We start from the raw sequence: 23,920 nt of genomic DNA, 5'->3' as shown, positions 1-23,920 counted from the left end.
CATTCATCCTAAGATATCATAACGTCATAGAAAAGGTAAGAAAACTTTAGTCCAAAATTCCCCTTTAAGGCTCCACCAGTTATGAGTTGTGTTCAAATCATTAATACGATGAAAAAATACACAGGAAAGGAATCACAATGCATGAATTTATTTCTAAAGGGAATTTAATCTAGATAAAAAACAGATACGAAAATGGTATAAAATGTATTTTAAATACATTACGAGGCTGTATACTTTTAACTGTACAAAGTTATATCCAGCATAAACCTACAAACTGTTTGAAAAAAGAGCCTCTCTCAAATAAACAAAATAGACTTTGAACCTCAGCTTGCAGTCTTAGAATCAAGACTCACGGAGAAGGATATGGCAATACGTTTTAACAAGCTATTCTGGGGTAACCTAGACAGCTGTTACACTCAGCAGCAGGGCAGTACATCAAAAGGTACTGTCACCCATGCTGCTCAATCACCACAAACCATACTCTGAGGTATTTATACATTTGAAAACTTTTATACATACTGAACAAACAGCTGAAATAAATAATGCTCAATTGGATGTAATTGTTCATCTTATAAGGCAAAGATCTATGTGGATGTCCAAATATAAAGATTTTATACATGCTGTATTCTACATTTCACGTATATCACCTTGCCTTACAATGTAGTTTCATTACATCTTATTAAAGCTTTGGAAGTCATTCATCCCATAAATAATGATTCATTCATTAGATTCTTGGGTGTTTACAACTCCAGGAAAATATTACATTTAAATAAGATTCTTTTGAACATAGCACAACTCAATTTTCTTAAGCATTGGTTTCAGCAAAAGAAGAAAACCTCAATGCACTGGAATCATGTATGACAAAACATTAACATATTACTTTTGTGTATGCACTGTGGTTCTGAATGCTATACTCCAGAGTATGATTTGTTAAAGCGCATTGACAACTTGGTAAAGGTTTGGGATTGTGTAGTTACCTTGTCATGATATATAACTAGCCCAATGGTGAGAATCTGACTCCGTTGTCGTTGATTAGAAAATGATAATCCAATCACCTCATTGACTTACATTGTATAGTGACGCAGCTCTCAATGTCACTCTTTTAGCACACAAATGAACAAAAACAAAGCAAGCAGATTCTGCCAATATATATCATCACAATACCCCGTACCTCGGTTTGATTTAGCCATTTGTATGAGGAAGAAGACCAGGACTAATGGATCCGATCTTCAAACAGTAAAATCAACAGGAAGTTGACATTTTTAATATAAATAATAATAATTCCGTTATGTATTGACTGAATCAACTGTTTGCATTTGTTCATGTGCCACATATATCATTTTCTAATCAATGCAGCCAGATATCTCGCTAGTTGGACTAGTTACATCATGACAAGGTAACTGCACGACCCAAAACTCTACCAAAGTATTATTGCGCTTTAAGTTGGAACAAGTTTATTCTGGCAGGGCAATACAAAATGTGCACCAAATTCAGCTGTGAAACTGATTTGCCGGTGATGCATCAACAAAAGAAACAAGAAAGGAGAGTGCTGAGAGGCAGTGCTTTATATCCTGGCCCCGTCACATCAGCCAAGAGTCAGGTTAACCTAAGAACTGCTGGTATCATGGCAGAGCCGGCTCCAGAACTGAAGGCGCAGGGAGGTGAGTCTTTCCCCAGAGAAGAGTGAACTGAATCCTGCAGTTGAAATGGGCTTGGGGCCAGCACCACAAGACGTTATTTTAACTGAGCCATCTGTGCCAATTCAGGCCCACCTCAATGACCTCACAAAAGTTGCCGGTTGAGAAGCTCCCAAATCATTCTTTTTCTGAAGTAGGGCATGTGTGACTGTAAATATGAAAGAAAAAAAGACATGTTAGACATGTTTCACCAGCATCCACTGATGCACTGGAAGTTTCTCTTTTGCTGTTGTCAACTGTGCATACCTGTGTAAATGTGATTGGCTTGTCTTTGGTGATGTACTCTGCATATTTGCATGTGAACATCCCACAGTCGCTGCCATTCATCTGCTGAGGGATTTCCTAATATGGGGGATAAAGATCTAGTTGAAACTTGTGTTCAACTTTGATTGATGTCACAAGAATAATGTGACAAGTACAAGAACAGTACAAGGCAATGCCAATTAGTGTCAGCAGTAGTGGGAAGTGGTATAAGTTTCAGTCTGTACGGTCAGTACAAATTTCATATTCTTCTACAGTATACAAATATATAAGAATAAAAGGCGGGACATAAGATATCACCAATCAAAGTGGGTCTAACAACCAATGTAGCGCAGCTATCCATGCTGCATCTTGGAACGGTCGGATTGCTTGGCAGAAACTCCCGTCTGTATAATTCACTTTAAATCCTGCCAAACAGGTCACAACTTACATTGCGTCTTTTACTGTGTACACTCCAGTCGGAGGTATCCAGTTCTTTGCCCTTCTTGTCTCTGCTTTCTTGCTGCAGGTAATCTCTATGGACACAGAATTAAATCACAGGGGTCCCGATTACTTTGCCAGGCTTCTGTTGAAGTACATTTTCTCGACAAAGCAATACACAGTGGCAGTGTTGATTTCGTCGACTAAAACTATGACAAACAATGTTCGTCGACTACCTTTTTTCACTGACTAAACGAAATAAAAACGAAATCAAAGCTAAGCTATGATGACTGATGACTAAATATACTGACAATTTCCTCAACAAATAAAACTAGAGTAAAATGTTAGGGAGGGACTAGTGGAGAAGATATCCAGTAGAACTAAGACAAGTATGTTTGGTTGCGCTCAGGTGTTGCACTCTGAAAATAGCCGATCTACAAGCTCACAACGCGTCGTGAGCTTGTAGATCGGCTATTTTCAGCATGCAACCAAGTGTAAAACCAGCCATTACGACGCCATCAAGGCACCACCAAAATACATTTTAGTCGACTAAACAACTGTAGATTTAGTCGACTAAAATCTTATGATATTTAGTCGACTAAAACTAGACTAACAGTAAAACATTTCAGATGACTAAAATATGACTAAAACTAAATGGAATTTTACTCAAAAGACTATGACTGAAACTAAATCATAATGTGCTGTCAAAATCAACAATACACAGTGGACTGCATTTCAGCTATCCAGCCTATCACTGAAACTTACAACAAGATATTGCAGGCCTGCTCATTGTTCCCTCCCATGGAATCAAAATACAATATGACCTTCTTTCGTAAATCCACCACCTGGAGAAGAGAATCAATGTTAATACAAAGTGCTGCATGAATCACTGCATGAGCTAAAACTTACAGTCCCACAACTAATGATGACTTACTGAGAGGCACCAGTGCACCCCCAAGTGGACAGGCACAAGCAGGATGTCGACGGAGAAGACGTCAATCTTCTTGGTCCATCGGCGGACAGAGGAGTAGCCGCTGCTACGCAGCTTGGGGTAGAAGAATGTGTTGAAGGTTTCGACTGACGGCAGGCCGGGGCCTTTGCTGCGCTGCACCAGTAGGTTCATGTAGAAATTAATTACCTGGAAGAGAGAACAGAAAACACAGAAACATGAGCCTGTTGAAAGAGCGCCCGGTGAGTGACTGATGAGTAACAAATTATGAGTGCTTTATTCTTATCATCTTGTGTATATTGTATCACTGATGTTGCACAGTCTTGTGGACCATGTCACACCAACGATTCGCTACTTGTACCCGTCTTGAGAGAGAGACAAATAAACCTTGAGATTTATTTAAAAACGCTATTTACTGTAGGCCTATATGGCATGGCAGGAGCAAGCCTTTTCATGAAATGCAACTACCAATGGCATATCATTCATACCAGGAGTTTCTCATCTCACAGAAAAGCCTGGTATATAACTATGGCAGAAAGTGTACTGTATATAGGATGGGACTTAGGTTGTGTGTACTTCCTCCATACGTTTTTTTTCAACCAATCAAGACAGGGTTTTCATGCCCATGGAATGTAAACAGATCTGCAGAGCATCGACCTAACTTCCTTGGGCATATTACCCCTGTCCTTGCCTCTCTACATTGGCTCCCCGTGAATTTTAGAATAGATTTTAAGGTCTTTTTATTTATCTATAAATCAATAAATGGGCTCGCTCCATCCTACCTCTCCGCACTTATAAAACCATATGTCCCAACCAGGGAATTAAGGTCTGCTGAACATTTTTTGCTGGAAGTTCCAACCAGAAAATTTAAAAAGACTAGGGGTGACCGCTCTTTCACGGCCACGGCCCCGCGACTCTGGAACAGCCTGCCCCTCCACATCCGATCCCCCCAATCGATCGGTGCTTTCAAGGCCAAACTTAAAACCCATCTCTTTTCCCTCGCTTTTAATAGCATCTAATTTCCATGTATGTAATGTAACCTCCACTTATACGTATTTCTGTTTGTGTTTGTCTTTTAAAAAGTGTCTTCCTTTGTTGCTCCTAAATATTTTGTGAACTTGTTCTGTTGTTTTTGCATTGATGTTTTTAAATTTGCCTGTACAGCACTTTGGTTCAGCTTTGCCTGTTTGTAAATGTGCTATATAAATAAAGCTTGATTTGATTTGGGTGGTACTTCAGCTTAAGACACTTGACATAACTGTTCTTGTCCGGCGTACCATTGAGGTAATGTGTTCTCACCTCATCATTGAGCCAGTTTAGGTTGCTGAGTGTCTGCAGGTCCTTGCGTGTGAGGCTGAGTCCGAAACCTTCACTGAGCACTTCATGTGGACTGCCTCCTCTCATCGCCATGTCCACGTCTTCCTCCATCTCCTTCAAAGACACAGCACAGATGTGATAAGGAACAGCACAAAAAAGTGCCTGTCACTAATGATTACTTTGGTAATCAAGTCATTAGTTGATTATTCTGAAGATTAATCGAGTTTCTTGGATAAATGCAAAAATTAAGAAAGCACTTATTTGAATGCTTATTGCAAAAAATGTAAGTTACATAGCAAAAAACAACTTAGTTTTTCCTGTTCACCAGGTGAAATCGCATTATGGAAGCCAACTTGGTGTACAACAGTACACACACACACACACACACACACACACACACACACACACACACACACAGGCTTGCAGCTGCATCTGATATTAAATCCATTTTCATATGTAGGCATAAAAAGGTTGGACATTTATAAAGAGTGAGCCAAGTTGTTTTTGGTAGCAGCTTCAAATGTTTCAAAAGGTCTAATATTGTTTTTGCCTTTTTCAAAGGACTGCACTCATCTAATGCTGATCTGCGTTGTGGATATCTATTCATCCACAAAAATACAATGAAAAATAAACTAGATTTTTTTTAATGGTAAACTGTAGTCAAGGAGTTTTTACTAGACCTACAAGGAGAGCTGTGCATGCCAATTAAAGACACTAAAACAGTACAATACCTCATTGAGCTCAGGGAACTCCGGTTTCTCTTCCAAGGGCTTTGGCTCTGGCTCTTCAGTGACAGGAGTAAGAGGAACCTCCTTTTCCAAAGGAACTCGCACATGGACCTCAACAACTGTACAAAGTTGGCTTTCCTCAGATAGACGCTGAGGGACAGGAACACAAGCAGGTTTAGAGAAATGACAACAGCAGTCTTTAAGGTTGGCTTACATTAAAACAAAAGTGGTACTCCGACTTCGGCAGTGGCAACACAGCACTCACCTCCCATGAAAAGCTGAAATACATTTTCAAGAACCTCAAGTCCAGAGAAAATAATATCTGGGCACTTCAGCAGAGACTGCCCAAATAACATATACTGGAGCACTAGACTGGTCTGCGCGTGTTTTATTGTTTTGTAGGGATAACTGACGTTTCGACTTTCATCTTCCTCACAGTCACTTCCTGTTTGACAGAAATACAGTCATGCCGTCTGATTTAGGTTTGTTCAGTGACAGCGTGCAGTCAAGTTACTATAGCAACCCAACACTATGTTACAGCCGAATGTATACTTCGTCGTACGACGGGGTCGTGTGCTGAAAATGGCAGATCTACAAGCTCACAATGTATCACTTCCGTGATGCGTTGTGAGCTTGTAGATCTGTTATTTTCAACCGACCGTTAGTACGCGACCTGCTGTACTAACTCGAGCTTAAAGGACTGGGGAGCTGTTCTCACATTATTGCTTTTCTAGTGCGAATATAGCGTCAATCAGTGATTCTTGGGCCGATAGGAAAATGTTGGCATATTTTGGCATATCGCCCAACCTTAATGCTTTTTGGGGTCATCTCCGATTCCTCTTTCAACCAGAATGACTCCCACACCAAATAATATTTACCTGCACACCCCACCCTCTTCCTTTCTGGACCAATCCATATCGATCTCCTTCACACACACTGCCCCCTGGAACACTGCTGAGTTACACCACCTTAGATCCTACACACAACATTTACAAACACCTGCAGCTATATAAAGACACCTCAACACCACACGCTCTTCCTGCTATTCAGAAGTCATCCAGTCCGGCAATGGCAACCCAACAGTGCTATTGTCCACCATCAACAAACTCCTCAAAACCATGGACACTTTATCTAACTCTTTCAATGTTGACAAATGCAATAATTTCCTTTCAGTTTTACGTGACAGAATCAACTCAATCCACAACGACCTTGGTCCCAAAAACCAAGGACCCAACACAGCACAGAGACTGCCTTCATAGTAACAACCTTTGCTATCCTCTGACACTCGACATCCTCTTCCTTCTTGACCTCAGCCCTGCTTTTGACACCATCAACCATCAGACAAAAAATCCCAAAATTGTTAAAAATAATTTCTGAAATCCCCCTCCCCCTATTTGTGGAAAAAGTCTTCCCACAAATAGTGAAAATAGCGGGTCTACAAGATCATAACATGTTGCATGCATCGTGACATGTTGTGAGCTTGTGGACTGGCTATTTTCAAAAAAAAAATTATAGGGCTTCATAATTTATTTGTGTACGTTTGGGTCCTGGGGAGACACCAAATGTATCTTTTTGGTCTTGAGCTGAAAAGTGTGGGAATCCCTGCTCTACATGGTCCATCTCGGACAGATCCTCCACCACCACCACTATACGGTACCACTGCTACACTGATGATACACACCTCTTCCTCCCCTCCAAAACTATCACTGCTACCACCTGCTCCACCCGCCTGACCTATATCAAAACATGAATGGAAGCAAACTTTCCCAAACTCAACAGCCATAAATGTGAAGTTTTCATAAATCAGCATAAATGTATATTGACAAGTTACTTAAAACCAGATCTATTAGACGGTTTATGTAGTTCTTTCTTGACTCACCTGTCTTAGCAGCTGGGCAGCCAAAGCCTCTTGCTCCTCGATTTGTCTCCGTCGCTCCCGTGCGCGAGAGTCATACATGCTAGTCCTACAATGTGAAAACATACCTTATTGTTTTTTTTCACATAGCTTTTCCAACTCAATATCATTCCATAGTGGAGTTAAATAAAGACAACATTAAGAATGCACTCACAATTCTTTGATCCATAACTCGGCTTGGAAACATGGCACACTGCAGAGACAGAAAAACAATCGAATTGAGTTGTGATAAAGTGCAAGTGACATACTGTTTGGTGATGTGGGAAAAACTGGATGTGGAAGTCCCTGTTGCATCATGGAGATGAAAAGGTGTCTCTGTCTAAAGTTGTGTTTGATTTGTCATTTTTGACCCACTGCTTTCTGTTTTGTTTGTGTTTTTGGAGCCTAAGGCGGGGAGGGGGGGATTGTATACGTTTTATGGGATCTTTTTGTATGCTATGTACATGTTTATAACATACAAACTGTTCAATAAAGTTGTAAAAGAATTGGAGGTGTCAAAAGAAATGCATTACAAAATGATCACATTTAGTCAAAACATATACAAACCTTGAGGTATCTGGCTTTTTACCCTTTTGTTCTTTCACGATTATTACAGAATCACCATCAAAAGCTGAAAAGAAAAGACAACGTGACATGGTTAAGTGTTGAACAAAACATGTAAACTGCTTTCAAGTATCTGCTTGACATTAGAGCAGTCTATGCATGAAAGGTTTTTATAATTATAATGAACTCATACATTATACAAAACAGCTCGACTTGAAGCTACAAACATCATGAAATGGTATTTTCCTAAAGAGCTCACATTGCCAGCAACTGTAAACACAACGAGATGAGAAACTCACCAGATGATTGCGTGTCCTGAGACGAAGTGTCCTGCAGGGCAGCTGGAGAAGGAGCAGAATGCTGGGTATCTGCTCCACTTGGACGGAGGACAGAGTCTGGGGACCATGTCCGGTTGCCTGGCCCACCAGAGGCCGCCGCCGGACTGGGGAGGCTGCTCGAACCCTGGCTTGATATTTCCTGTGGACTGGGGGGTCCACTGGGTCCCTCTGGCGTCCCTTCTGCCCCAGTAGCACAAGGTACCTTGATAAGCCGACGACTGGTGCTCAGGAAGCTGGTGCTGAAAGGAGGGCAGGACAGATATCACGACGGCGGTCAGTGTTCTCCAAGCCATCTTTTGTATTACTGATTTGCGTTGTCGTTTCTCTGCACACCATAGAAGAATCTTTGCATCCATTGTTCTGATTATAACAAGACACCCAAGTAAACTGTGCATGCCTGACGTCACCATTTGGTTACCATAAAAACATGAATAATCAAAGATGCTATAATTTGTGTAATCCTTCAAATGAGTGGGGTATTAAATTGTGTCATTTAAAAGAACAAAAATACGAGTAGTCTAATCCCATGATAAGTCACCTTTCAACTCGCTGGACATTCACTTTTAGACAATCCAGAAATGAATCAGTCCTTAAAAACAGATAATAGTCAAACTACTGCCCCAGCAATATTAACTATACTCTACAGCAGGGGTGTCAAACTCATTTCGGGGTAAGGGCCACATTGGCCGATGGTGACTTGATGAGGGCCGCGATCAGTTGCAGACGCGCATGCATAGTCTACAGTAAAAGATAAGAGTTCTGGTCAGATAGCAGAACTGACAAAACTGTAATTTTACTTATATAGTCAATGTACATGAGGATGTTGTTCCCACCCTTGGCTTTATTACATGTTCTCACAATCTGAATATTATAGAATCAAGGACACATATATATAATACATCAGCCAGATAGGAAACAATGGATGACTTTGTAATAGCATAGGCTTTAATTGCTCCAGCTGCAAAATTTACATTTAACACATATTGAGAACCATGAAATAAGACATGGGAGCAGGCTGAATGTGGATACATTGCGTCAATTCTACATGCAGTGTGCAATGGCCTTAACACTCGATGACATTTAAGTTGTTGTAAAAACATAGCATGGGTAATGTATGTGTACTTAACAAAGAGACTCCATACATAATGTCCATACTTGCAAATAAAACATAAAAAAGTTTTGGTCCTCAGACCTTCATCAAACAAAAGATGAGGGAGTCTCTCCGTTTGGTATGCCTTGAATGCCTTCAGGCCCCCTCCTACACACATATACATTTTTATAGTTATGCATTAGTTCCTTTAATGCAGGTCTACTTACAAATCTCTGTGCGACCGCATAATGGTGTGCGAGCTGCCATTGTGGTGGAGAGACGACTGACCACCACAGACCATGTTCAGCAACTGTCGGTAGACCTCCTTCTCTTCCTCATGGATAGACTGGCCCAAAACAAAAAAAGGGAAAGCCAATGAGATGTAGAGTTAAGTGCTAGCCTACAATAAGGGTATAAGAGAAATCCAAAGCCACCTGATGATCCACTAACCGATGACTAACCTCTTGTGCAGTGCAACGAGCTCTGGACCCAGGTAGGCGGCTAGAGGAGGTGCTGCTGTGTGTGGGACTCTGCACCACTTTGATGGGGAAGGTTTTTTCATACATGCTGGAGTAGCAGCTGCCACTTGTACCACTACCATGAGCAGTTGATTGGCTGTGGAAATAAAATGACAATTTGTTAAACAAACGAACATCAACAACCAACATTGACTAATACTGTTCTGGCATGTTAACGACTCACGCAAGATAAATATTCAAATGGTGAGCATAGCAGCATACCTTGCTGTCCCCTGCGGTCGGAGGTTGAGGGGTCTGCCTAGACGTGGTAAGGGGTATAATTTGGGGGTGCAGGAGGGAGGCAAACTGACTGAGTGCCCATTGGTTTTGGGCACTTCACGGTGCACTAGGCTCATACACGCTTGCCGCCTGCAGACTTTAGATCCCACAAATGTCTTCTCATTTCGGAAGGGTTCCACTGTCAAAGATAAAGAGGTACAAGAATTACATCTCTCTGTGAGAATACATCTCTATTTATACTATATAATAGATATTGTGGTTATTACTATTATTTGGTATTTCTTTAGATATGTATTTACACATTTTCTTTGTGTATATTGATTTGGATGCTTACGTATGTGTACATACCAGAATTAACGTGTGACAGTCAGTATGCTTAATGGTATTCACATTGGAATAACCTTTGTTGCCAAAAGTAGTTATATGAACAGGCAGCTAACAATCTTGGTGGGTAATTGAGGTACTTCATTCTTACCTATACAATGTATGGACAATGCTTTTCTGCATATCATTTTCAAATAATACTGCCTGAATAATACTCAAAATATAAGACTCTGGGTGGAAATCCATAGTCTCTCTCATCTATCCATCTCTCTATATATATATATATATATATATATATATATATATATATATATATATATATATATATAATACAAACACACACACACACACACACACACACACACACACACTGAACAAGAAACTGTATTTCCATCGCCAAGGACATTCTTACCAGGTTTGGTGGTTTTCCACAGCAGAGTTGTCGAGGGAGCCGCAAAAGTCTCATCCAGCGAGGCAGAGTTCTTATTGACATTCTTAAAACAACGATACAAGAATACAGACAGTCACACATCTCAGAATTGTGCGTTACCAATATTTGAAGTGCAACATGATCAAGTAAAAGCAACATAAACATCTCTGGTACCTCTTCCCCTTCCCATGCTGCTGCTGCTGGTGCTGCTGATGTTGATGGAAGTGGCTGGAGATCAGCTGATGGAGGACCAGGAGAAGAAGGCAGTATGTTCCTCAACGCAGGGCTCATGTTCCTCACCCATGTGGCCACGTTAGAACTATGGCTTTTCACCCCTTCAGCTGCAATCTTGACCGTGTCAATGAGGTCCCCTGGTACACGACAATATCAGTGAAAATGATATGAACATAACATGCTTTATGTATGGTTAAGAAATTAGATGTATGGGCATTGTGTTTGTCTTGACATTATTACCCATTCTGGATTTCTTCGCTGCTAAGCCATCTTGGACAACGTCATCTCCATCTTCCAAACTTATTAAAGAAGAAGTAGTAAAAAGAAAAGCTATGTTTACTGTTGGTTTATGTCAGTGGTTTTCAACCTCTTTCGCGTCAAGGACCCCCAAATTGACACATATTAGCCCACGGACCCCCATTCGAAAAGATATGCCAGGGACTCAACCATTTGGATTTCTTCGGGTTCCCAATCTACACTGTATCATCATCATTAATGTTCATTAAACTCTGAGACTCGAGTGTACATTTGTACACTATCAGAGTTAGAGACACATAAGGGTCAATTTGGTTCCTAACTATTAGTTCGGCTGGGGACCCCCACCCCCTCAAGGACCACTGGTTGAGTACCACTGGTTCATGTGATGAGGTAGCCTTTGATCAAGACTACCATAGATGTATTTGAACGAGTCTGTCTTTTACTTTCGTTCTGATCATAGATATACAAATGTCAAAATGTATCAAATACATCTTATGATAGTCTTGATGGGTTGATCTATCACCAGAATTGCCTCCCCCCCGAACTGTTTACTGTACATGTTTTTTTACAACTCGTTTATATCATGTTTTTGCATGGTATTGTATGTTTGTCTGTCATTAAATGTTGCGATGAATTGAATACACAGAACCCCCAATGGAAACAAGCCCCTGGTGCTTTCTTGGGTTTAATCCTTTAAGCATCCTTTTGTAATAGAACTATACTTTCTGTGCTTTTTTTGCGAACTGTTAATAAAGTATTCAATCGATCGATCCAAGGCTAAGTGATGAAGCGTGGGAGCCCAAACTTTGTTGAATAGAATCAATAGATGATCCACACACTAATAAAAACACATACCATTCAAGTGGTCTTTTCCTGCTCACCCGACCCCCTCCAGGTGCCTCCTCATCGGGAGCATCGTCTGTCCGGTGGTCGGCAGCCAGTGGCTCCCCGTTGCGAAGGTTGGCGATACCGGTCCCTATCCATTCATAGATTTTATTGAGCATGGTGGTGTTTCAGGGGAAAAGTTCTAAAGTGGCCCCACCACCACCACCACCAGTTGAGAAATAAATCACTTCGTAGTACACGCACTTCTTCTGGTCCCGCTTGTTAAAAACAAAAACGGGGCCAAAAAACACACGTCATTCGAGGGGGTTAGCCGTGGCTGTTTAACTGGCTAAAACACACGCCACATCATATAATCATGCTTCTTTTCCCCACGAAACGAGCTAACCGTTAGCTAGTTAGCAGCTAGTAGCTTTTTGAGTCTATTTGGCTAGTAGGTAGCGCGGCTAGGCTAACTAGCTACCTAAGCTAACGGTTAGCTAGTTAGCAGCTAGTAGCTTTTCGAGTCTATTTGGCTAGTAGGTAGCGCGGCTAGGCTAACTAGCTTAGCTAACTAGCTACCTAAGCTAACGGTTAGCCACAGTTAGCCCACTGTAGCCAAGCTGATTTTTTAACTTCTGTTTAAATTCCAGGCAGAAGAAGAAGCAGGTCACTGGCGACCGACGCGCTCTGAAAACAACGGCGATTCGGAGTTGTTGTTGTTGGACATTTTCGAAGTATTATTATGCCTTAAAACGGCATTTAAAACTCGCTAAAGAATAAAAAGGATGAAATGAAAGCTCTGCCTCCTCCCGCTTCTTCCTCATTCAAAACCACAACATGGCTGAAACAACGCTCAGAGGCGACGTTTCGCCGTCCGTCGCACGTTCTGTGATCCGTGTGTGGGTCGCGTGTGCCGAAAAAAATACAGAACAGATCTACAAGCTAACTGTGCATTGTGTTAGCTTGTAGACAGTGGTGTAAAGTAACTAAGTACATTTACTCAAGTACTGTACTTATGTACAATTTTGAGGTATTTTACATTCTTCAGTATTTTCAATACTTTTCCATACTCCACCACATCAAATATTGTGCTTTTACTCCACTACAATTATTTGACAATTTTTGTTCACACTAGTTAATTTGTAGTTTTAGATTATTGTACAAATCATACATTAACCACTTCAGCCCTATTTAACTTTTTGAAAATAGCCAATCCTCATAACACGTCTCATAGCAACGCATGTGAGCTTGTAGCTTCAAAAGATTTTAATACTGTTTATACATTTCAAAACTTGTGAAATGGGACATTTAGCTAATGAGTACAGTATTCTTCTTTTGGTACTTTAAGTACATTTTGATACCAATACTTTTGCACTTTTACTCAAGTAAATTTTGACTTTTACTTGTAACAGAGTATTTCGACATTACAGAATTGATAAGTAAAAATTAGACTTTTTCCACCACTGCTTGTAGATCTTTTTGGCCCGACACACCTGGGTTATAAATTAAGCTTTTAGTTCAGTTCTTATAGGAGCTACACTTTGCCGGCATCGGCTTGATTGACAGACACGTTGATTGATTGATTGATTGATTGATTAATTGATTGATTACTTTCACTAACAGTTTGCATACTGGATCTTCTTACTGTATTTAGGAGGAGGGGGCCAAGTGATGAGAAACCGATCAGTATCTTTTTCAGTTTCCTTCATGTTCTTTTTTTTTTGTGGTTCCGTTCGTCTCCTGATCGAAGTGTAAATAAAGCACCCGCCGCTCATTAAATGACCATTGGTCTGTGGTTGTGTGTGTGTGTGTGTGTGTGTGTGTGTGTGTGTGTGTGTGTGTGTGTGTGTGTGTGTGTGTGTGTGTGTGTGTGTGTGTGTGTGTGTGTGTGTGTGTGGTCTCACGCGAATATAATAGGATATAACCTATGGATATAAGGCATTTGAGGTGCAACGACCAATTAAAAAAATGAGTGTAGGACAGTCATTAATTAACGAGAGAAATGTCATCACCGGAAACGCAGCTTAAATAAATGTTGAAATAGGCACTAAATACTATAGGAAAACAATTAATTTGCAGAAGGGTCATTTAATGTTTTGTTATAGTTTCAGTCAGTTAGTTATTGTTTCAGTTTTGGGTTTGCAAAAGTATTTATCACTCAGCATCTCTAGGCATATAGTAATAGGATAATTTCGTTATTTTGTCTACCAATGACTTACTATATTCATTTTAAAGTGTCATACGTTTTTTTAATATTGGCTGCTATTTCAATTGCCATATTTTTCAATATGGCATTTTCTATCTTATTTCAAACTATTTTGTGAAAATGGTCGAGGTTTTTGTAAATTATGTGACCAATGTTGACCATGGAAAGTGACCTGGTGGTCTTTAAACGATTAATCCAGTCTATGAAATAGGTTAGTAAAGGTAATGCATGAGTATTCCATTAAATATTCCAGAGAGGTAGACAGCTTTCATTCACATTCACCCTTTAATAAATAAATTCAGCACAAAGACTACAATGTAATGTTGGCTACATCTACCACAATGCAATTTGAAGCATCCACATCATATATTGCACTCCAAGGCCACATCAGAGGGTACAAATTCATGTCAAGTTCCCAACTGTAATAATAATAATTCTGTACTAAATAAATAAACATCTTGCTGAAATTTCACATTCAGGGGCTTTCATAGAAAAATAAAATTTAATTTTCATGAAATATATCCTTCCAGTCACTTTTCAAATGTAGGCTTGTATGACAGCCTAAAAAATACAATTAGTCGACACCTGCATGGCACTGCCAGTAGACTATCATGTTGTTTCACTAAAGCTTATTTAATCATATCATGAGTTACACAAACAACCAATAAACCAGCCCAATTTTCATTCAAACGTTTCAATATCAATAGCAAATACTGAACAAGTGATATTAGCAGATACTGTAATGCAAATTCTGTGACTTTCAAAGTTAAAATGTACACAAAAGAAACAGCACATATCACACAGAATTGTGTGTACAAGTTACAAATCAAGGATGGATGATCCTTAGAATACCTCATATGACATACAGTACAGCATTTTTTTAAAACTCTTTTTCATAACCACAACATAACATGAGGTTATATCTAGCCAATCTTCATCTACTTCATTTGTTTAAAACAGCCAAGGAGGTCCTTGTAATGTGCAGTATTGTGACAACATCAGTACAGAATGGAATTAAGCACCTAAGTGATTTCTGCATACCTTTTTAAGTTCATGGTTCCTAGAGCGGCATTTGTGTTGCCATTCACTTTAATCAAAATCACTATCCCACTGGCACTGTAGGACGAATGTACATTGGCATAGTTGAGAGACAGTCATGCATTATATATTGCAGATCAGGGATAAGTACCTCTTAAATTGACATCTGTTAGAGACGATCTATGACACCGAGCTAGTCACAGATACAGCATAAATGCATCCAGGTTTAGATGGAAAGTCACCACCATGTGTTATATCTATTCTTAGTTATCCTACACTACACCTTATGGGAGCACAGCAATGTATGTTTCTAGTTGATGACGCTAGATAAACTGATCACACAATAAGGTTTGGTTCCATGTCATGCTAGAGAAGGGTGATAAGTTGTGTACAGCTTCAGGGTAGGTAGGTAGGTAGGTGATGAGTATGTGCATGTTTCGTTTTTCTAGGGATACACAATACATACAGTACATGACCATCTCATTACTGGGCACTTTTATGTAATTTGAGTAGATGATTTCTGACATATTTTTTTAAAGTAATTAAACTAATTTTAAAAATAAAAAGTTGAATATATATATATCTTGTTCAATCAAGATAAAGTTTAACAAATCATAAAGTTAGAAAATAATGCATTTATTGCGTTTGTGCCTATTTTGTATTTGTTGTTTTGCTCATAGTAAACACAAAATTAGAATGAGAGAATGATTCTGTAACACAGGGCTGGGCAGGCTTGCCATTTGAAATTATATCGTGTTGGTCAGATATTCATATACTATGTGCATCCCTAGTCTATACAATTAAGAAGGGAAGTGGAAGGGATCATTCTCTTTTTGTTCCAAAGATTTGGAGAAAGAAGGAGAAGATGTAGATGATATCTAGGTAGATATTGAGAGTGGCAAAGATATACTCTTCTGGACTCATGGCGTAGCGCTTGTTCCCCATCAGGAGCTGTGTGTCAAATGCCAAGAACTAAAACAGAAAATTGAACACAAATTAAAACATCTCTCTGTAGTTTCTGATTGTCTACACAATATGCAACATAGCTCTATGACATGTACACTGTCACTTACCATGGTAAACAGTATGGCCCCCAGGGCAGCATAGACAGCATCCAACCAAGGTACCTGATGCACAGCAAAGTACTTGATTAGAATAGATTGTCATTTTATTATCCTATTTTTCTTTTTACTTCGTATTTGTATTTTTTTATGTATTCAAAGGTCATTTTATGATGCGTTTCTTTTGCACTCTCTTAATGCTCTGTCATAATACAGTACTTGAAGGGACATGAAACACAAGGCAAACATCATGTAAATCTAACACAATCATTATTAATTTGATTAACAATTTTTATTTGCCGCAGCTGCGTCGCTTACATCAGGGTGTACTATAAGGTCAGCCTTATGCAGTCTGCCATGGCTTTTACCCTTCTGTAGTTTTCATTTGAACCAGACAAACAAACAAATCAGCCTAGGGGTTTGGTTCATCCCCCTTAACGTTTTATTTATTTGCCTTGTTGAAATATGCTTTAATAAACTTGCCTTGCCTTGTACTGCCTGCAGCCTATCTATAGATAATATGATTCTACTCGTTTGAAACATCACATTATGATTACACATTATCAGTGGTGGAAAAAGTACTCAAATTCTTTACTCATGTAAAAGCACCAATACTGCAATATAGAAATACTCTGTTACAAGTAGAAGTCCAGAATTAAAAATGTACTTGAGTAAAAGTACAAAAGCATTGGCATCAAAATGTACTTTTTAAAATGTAAAATTTAAGTAAAAGTACTAAAATATTTGAAAATAGCAGATCTACAAGCTCACAACGCGTCGCATCGCAGCTTGTAGATCTGCTATTTTCAAATAGCCTAGGTATAAAATAGGGCTAAAGTGGTTCATGTATGTTTTATAATATAATAATTTATATCTTGAAAGTAGTAGTGGAGTAGAAGTAAAAGTATTGGAAATTGGAAATACTCAAGTAAAGTACAAATACTTCAACATTGTACTTAAGTACAGTACTTAAGTAAATGTACTCAGTTACTTTCCACCACTGCACATTATGATACTTATGTATGTTTGAATGGAAACCTCTTGCTTACATATTGAAAGGGAAGGACAAAGGCCAGCACCAGTCCAGAGATGAACATGACCATGGAGAAGACAAAGAGCACGCCGTGGCATGATGTCACATCAATCTGGATAGGACACAAAGCATGTGTCAATTGAAGGAACCCATCGCTGAAGTAATTACATCACAGAAAAAAAACTAATAGTACCATAGAGAATAATAGAGTCGTAATGAATTACCTAAATTAATTGAATAATTACTAAAGTAATTTGGCAAAGAGAGGAAAAAAGTAGACTATATAAATCATAAGAAAACAACATTTGTATAACAAAAAGACAATTAGAACAAAAGAACAAATTATTCATTAGGGCCCACATAAACATATTTTTCTAAATCTTTTCAAAACCATTTAAAAAAAAGATTTCCCCTTATAAACCATTTAAACCCTATTTTATATTTTGTAATACAATGTTGCACACTAAATAATAGCAGATCTACAAGCTCGCCGTGTTGTGAGCTTGTAGAGGGTACAACTAATATATTCTAAAATATAGAAAATGTATAGATACATTATATAGCAAAAATAAATAAATCACACCTTAGTTTGGAAACTGAAGATGGTGACGCTCAAACAGACCAATGATGTGATGCCCAGGCACATCACCACTGACTTGGTGTCATAGAAGCTGTTTACAAAGACAATTCAGGAAGTTTTAGATGTTCTGGCCTCCTGGCAGGGATAACAATAGCCATAAACATAAAGAGAGTGAGCAGACCCACACGTTTACCTGGACAACATTCCTGTCATGTAGGACAGGGACAGGGTCTGCAACAGGAGAGAACCAGATGAAAATGCAGGTAACTCACTTATATCAACTCTCAATCCTCATTACAATTAAAAATGGCATTTAGCAGACACTCTTATCTAGAGAGACTTAGTTACAAGAGCGAAATCAGAGTCAGCAAAGTAAGCATGCATGAGCCCTAGTCGACAAACAACAGGAGGAAAAGTTGAGAGAATATCCCTTTCCATTAGGGCAGATTGAAAATAACTTTATACTTGACGTTCAACCACTTGAACCCCAGCATCCCTATTCTGGGGGGAACATTTGCCAAAAATAGCCGATCTTGTAGATGGGCTATTTCTGGAGAAGAGATTTGGTGTCGATCGAAAAAGAACGCACAGCGTGCAGTGCAAGTATAGAGTGTCTAAGTGGTTAAACTGAAGTGATATTGATTAATTCCAAAGTATTCTGTGGCACCCCTGGACTTGAGTCACGGCACCCACTTTCAGAAACCCTGGTGTAGAGGCTACTATACTATATAGACCCCTTAACAGATGACGTCACACTGATAAGAACCAGTATGCGCGCGCAGGCCGGCACCAAAAGAAACCCATTCTGTCATGTCTCACTAGGACGCGCCTCACTAGCCAACACACAAGAGGAGTTTGAATGAACTGAAACCAGCGAAACCCAGAAACAACATGTTTGGAATTGATTGCATGAAACAATCACCTGTGCGTCCAGTCTCAATGTTGGTAAACAAATAATTGGTCTATATACTATACTATACTATACTATATAATATACTATACTACTGTATACTATACTATACTACTGTATACAATACTATATTATATACAAACAAACAGTCATTTTTCTTTATTGATGCAAAGGTTTATTTATGGGGGGAAATATATGTGGCACTTACAAAAATGGCAAGCAGAATCAGATTCCATGGAAACACTCTCCTGTAGGAATTAAGAATGATGAGTCAATGAGAATGATGAGACATTGAGTTTGTCATATCTTAAGTGACCATGGTCTGAAGATGTTACCTGTTTATTATTTTTTTTGTTTATTAATAGTTTTCGACTATACTGACATGCCAAAAATTAGGCCACCAGGATTAAAGAGGTTAACCTTACAACTTACCTAGGAGCGGAGCAGCAAGAGATGGTCAGGTATGTGACAAAGAACACAGCACTGTGTTAAACGAAAAATAAACATTAGATATGACACCAACCAACACTGTATAGATACATTTTCTGTATGAGGGATAATTTACTCGAAGAAATGAACTGATCCTCTGCCAAAAAACATGTCACGACAAGGCTGTGTGACAAAGCATAAGTATGTTGGATTTTTATATATATTTGAAATTGCTTTTTTTGTATACATATTCAAACAATACATAACAATTTGATACATTTCCTGTTATTTAGATATTTTGACAAAAATGTTGACATGTGTGTGCATGCGTGTGTGTGTGTGTGTGTGTGTGTGTGTGTGTGTGTGTGTGTGTGTGTGTGTGTGTGTGTGTGTGTGTGTGTGTGTGTGTGTGTGTGTGTGTGTGTGTGTGTGTGTGTGTGTGTCTCTCTTACTAAGAAGCCCAATACCACCCGGGATTGGCCTGAATGTAGTCCTTGACAGGCTCACTAAAAACAACAGAGGCAGGTATAAATGCACAACCCAGGGGTGTTTGTTATATGAAAATATTTTCTTAGGTAAATATTGATAGACCTGAAAATAATAATAATAATAAGATGATGGAATATTATTATTAAAACATGCAACATCTCACAACACTCACCAAAATGTGAAGAGAGCCACAATAGCAAAAGTGACAAAAAGCTGGATCATCAAAATGGCATACACCTAGAGGAAGACAACTAACCATGAAAAAAGGGCTGTACAGTACACACAGCTTGGCATGGAGCTGAATTCAGTTCCTCAATTGACCATATTCACACCGCAGCCATTTTGCTCTCATGTCATCTTCAAGGGTGGAGTATGATGTAAGAGAGTTTCCATGGAAAATAGAATGTGGACTGCTATTATATTATACTATAGTCTGTGTCTCTCCTCTCTCTTTCTCTCTTTCCCTCCAACACGGTCATGGCAGATGGCTGCCCACCCTAGAGTCTGGTTCTGCCTGAGGTTTCTTCCCATTAAAAGGGAGTTTTTCCTTGCCACTCTTGTAAAAGAAATACTTGCTTAGGGCGGGGGGGAGACATTGTCTGGTCTCTGCTCTAAAGTGTCTAGAGACAACTTGTTGTGATTCCGCACTATAATAAAAATGTAATTGAATATAATGTAAGAGCAAAATGGCCAACGTGGGAATAGTCAATGAATGTTCATTGACAATAGACAGTCTGACAGAGACAGAGGTGTTATTATTTCCATGCTGAAGCCTGAAATGCTTAATTTACAAACAGTGATTTGTTACCTTGCGGATGAAGATCCGCCTGATGTTTGTGTCGTCCCAGTTGTACTCAGTGAGCATCTCAGCATCACTGTAGCAGGGAGTGGGACTGCTGCTGCCTATGGAGAGAATTAACAGTATTCTAAACAATGAACTTTATATAGCATACCTTTTTGAGATTTTAGTTTAAAATGCTTCCCTTAGCCTTTCCCATGACATCAGGCCTAGAATTTTGACATTTTAGGGGCAAGGCCACTTGGCCTTAGCCTGGTAAACCATCCCCCTTCCGGATGGTTTACCCAAGTGGCCTCATTTGCATTTGATTACTCCTAATACAAATGAGATTTCCGGAGGGGGGGGGGTTTACCAGGCTAACTTGGCCATTGCTGTTGTCCCTTTTTTTGAGAGCACAAAGGCCAAATGCCAGGGCAGGAAGGCCATGAAACGAAACAAGATTTTAGTCCATTGAAAGAATTGAATTCAAGGGTTAAGGATGACTGAATTTAATATGTAGACTATCTGCAGTGAAATAAATAAATTATGGTATTGACAATCTGATCCATGCTCAGCCCTGCACCAATGATTTAAGAATTCAGAATCTCAACAAAAGACACTGGTGTCTACATGACAAGAAAGAGACACTGGTGTTTACATATTGACAAGAAAGAGACACTGGTGTTTACATATTGACAAGAAAGAGACACTGGTGTCTACATATTGACAAGAAAGAGACACTGGTGTCTACATATTGACAAGAAAGAGACAGAGGAGAAAGTGGTACAGTCAGCTGGGGCATTAAGGCCACTGTGGCCTCAGGGCATGCCATTTCTTTGAGGGGCACAAGGCCAAACTGAGGGGCAACGACGGCCAATGGCCTTTGTGCCCTCCCTGAAAGTAAGTTTAGTGTTTTGAGACACTGTAATAACATCATGATATACAGTATAATGCACAATAAGGTATATTCATACCAGCAATGGCTTCCTCATAGGTGGGAGGAGCAGGGGCCCCAGTAGCAGCGGCCTCACCTGAGGAGCCATTTGTGGACTTGTTGGCAAGTGAAAGCTGACGACAAAAAAACATTTAGATATATTCAAATTTTCATTTAGTCTGTAAACAGCATTACATATTTCTAGTGATAGTCAATGAAAGAGGAGATTTAATCTGACTCAATTTACATAGCAGCACATATTATCATTGATATTTTGATATTCACAGATGAATATTTTATCATTTTAAAAGTACCATTCAGACTTTTATATAGCCTAGTCACTCAACCTTAGAGGAAGGAAAGGAATATGCCTAAAATAGATAATTACATAATATGTGCAGATGTTTGGTAACAGAATGTTGATAGAGATTAAGTGTGACGTCACATGAGATTAGCTCAAATGAAGCAGCGAAGCTGGCCCATGCAGCTACTTGAAGACGTTCAGTAAGAACAAAATATAGGGAAACTTCTTAAAGGTAGTGTAAGTGATTTGCAAAGTTTCAAATAATTGCAAAATGGGTCTATGTTCTGATAGTGCTCGTTACTATAGAGTGTCCTGTCCATATAAAGAGTCTCCATGTCTCTCCAGCTCTTTATAAAACAGAAAATGTATTTTGTAGTTTTTTTTTTTTTTTTTTAGTTTCATTTCCAATTTTATCCAACCAGGACAGAGAACTCAATCAGGATATAGATTAAACAAGTGAAATTGGAAGTGATGACACTAAGAAATGAGCAGACAAAATTTTAACTGGAACACTATACAAATTAAGCTTAAAAATGGGTACTTTCTCCTGATTGGCTGAGATTTTGACACCTACCGAAAAATGTATTTTCTGTTTATTAAAGAGCTGGAGAGACAGGGAGACATCTGTTACTGAACAAACACTCTATAGCAATGATTACTATCAGAATATAGTATTTTAACCTTTTAACAAAATACTTTTTGTTTTAACCAAAAAATATCACTTACCCTACCTTTAATATGAAAGGCTTATGAAATAACTGTTCCCAATAACTCCTTGGTTTGTACCAGATGAAGGGAAAGAATTTGGTTGTCATGGTGATACAACATGGCGAAAACAGTCACTGTGACGCATTTCAGTCATATAAGAAATCCAGTAAAACTGGATTGAAACGGGAAAACAAAACAAAAATCTCACAACACAAAGGCTTATCAAAACCTAGAAAGATACCAAATCCTCATAAACAAAAGAATGCTATTAATGAACTGGATACATAGCAATCCACTATATATAATAGCTAATGAATATTAGTCTGGAATCTAAGGCCACAGATACTTCATCTGCAAAAAAAATATTTTAACATACTGTACCATAAGAATGTCAGAAAAGATTGTCATTTGTCCTCAAGATATGGTGACAAAAGCATTTGTCACTAAATCTAGAGGCATTCACAACTTAAAAGCCATTGCATCGCCACAAAGTGTCCCAGTGGCAGGATGGATGGAGCATAAAATACACACATCCAATGGTTATTACATAACATTCTGGCCCAGATGCAATGCAACTATTACAGTCCTGTACTGTAAGCATTTAGAATTGTTAGCTGTTAAAGGAAAGATGGACTGAAGATGAGTTATGATTGAAACAAGTCCCTACCTTGCCCTGCGTCATGATGATGTCTGTCTTTCTGCACAGACGACTGATGCGTTTGTACGACGAACCGAATCAAGGTCCCCGTGTCTTCCTGCCTCGATCTGTACTTCAGTTCCTGAGGTCAAATAAAACAGTTGAGAAGAGACTAGAAATGACGATGGTCCTTTCACGGCTCAGATTAAACTCCCTCTGATCAGACAGTGGCGTAATCCAACAGCAACGCAGTTCTGACTCCAGCTCACACCCCTCCCTCACCCATGGAGCAATATTCTAGCAGCATCCAGGTGAAGCTGCGACACAGAGGGCTGTACCACTCCGTCTGGAAAAAAGGGGAGGACAGTTGCTGGCAATGTGCTGTACATTGCAATATAAAAATGGGTCCAGAAAAGACGAGAAAAAATCGGAAATTCTTCGCAGCAAACATTAGAGGGTATTGTGGGGGCTAAAATGTTGAAGAATTATTTCTACATTCGCAAACAGACATCACTGTTATACTCATTATACAATTAATTAAAATCACATATATTAGAAATGTTTTAAAACACGTAATTACACATGCATACCAAATGGAAGTTTCTAGAATGGGACAAAGCTGTGACTTAAGTTATTGATCAAGATTTTGTTTAGAATATGAATTGCTATGCATGCACAGCTTCTTCAAGTGCATGAAATAAAAGATGTGCTCGTGGGATGTTAATT

General features: G+C 39.1%; 2 protein-coding genes across 2 annotated transcripts; both read right to left on the bottom strand.

Annotated features, from left to right (window-relative positions):
- Positions 1–132: 132 nt before the first annotated feature.
- senp1 (SUMO specific peptidase 1) lies at positions 133–12,597 on the bottom strand. Its single transcript, XM_080444427.1, has 18 exons — positions 12,118–12,597; positions 11,245–11,303; positions 10,945–11,141; positions 10,753–10,834; positions 9,999–10,194; positions 9,720–9,873; positions 9,486–9,604; positions 8,130–8,407; positions 7,834–7,897; positions 7,442–7,480; positions 7,252–7,336; positions 5,376–5,522; positions 4,627–4,758; positions 3,313–3,516; positions 3,144–3,223; positions 2,389–2,473; positions 1,944–2,039; positions 133–1,845 (listed from the first exon to the last, which is right to left on the bottom strand). Exons 1-18 carry the CDS (start codon positions 12,264–12,266, stop codon positions 1,783–1,785), a joined length of 2,229 nt encoding a protein of 742 aa, XP_080300553.1. The 5' UTR covers positions 12,267–12,597; the 3' UTR covers positions 133–1,782.
- Positions 12,598–15,189: 2,592 nt separating this feature from the next.
- On the bottom strand, positions 15,190–23,883 carry LOC308097784 (protein lifeguard 2-like). Its single transcript, XM_080445821.1, has 12 exons — positions 23,225–23,883; positions 21,586–21,679; positions 20,642–20,736; positions 20,006–20,070; positions 19,797–19,850; positions 19,348–19,398; positions 19,124–19,163; positions 18,199–18,236; positions 18,009–18,096; positions 17,442–17,537; positions 16,405–16,458; positions 15,190–16,303 (listed from the first exon to the last, which is right to left on the bottom strand). The coding sequence occupies exons 1-12, from the start codon at positions 23,237–23,239 to the stop codon at positions 16,154–16,156; spliced, it is 840 nt and encodes a 279-aa protein (XP_080301947.1). The 5' UTR covers positions 23,240–23,883; the 3' UTR covers positions 15,190–16,153.
- Between the last annotated feature and the right edge of the window lie 37 nt (positions 23,884–23,920).

This window comes from Gymnoscopelus braueri, assembly GCF_963280865.1.
Source record: "Gymnoscopelus braueri genome assembly, chromosome: 12".
Classification (NCBI taxonomy): domain Eukaryota; kingdom Metazoa; phylum Chordata; class Actinopteri; order Myctophiformes; family Myctophidae; genus Gymnoscopelus; species Gymnoscopelus braueri.
Note: the sequence above shows the minus strand (reverse complement) of the source record. Positions and strands in the feature narration are given on the sequence as shown.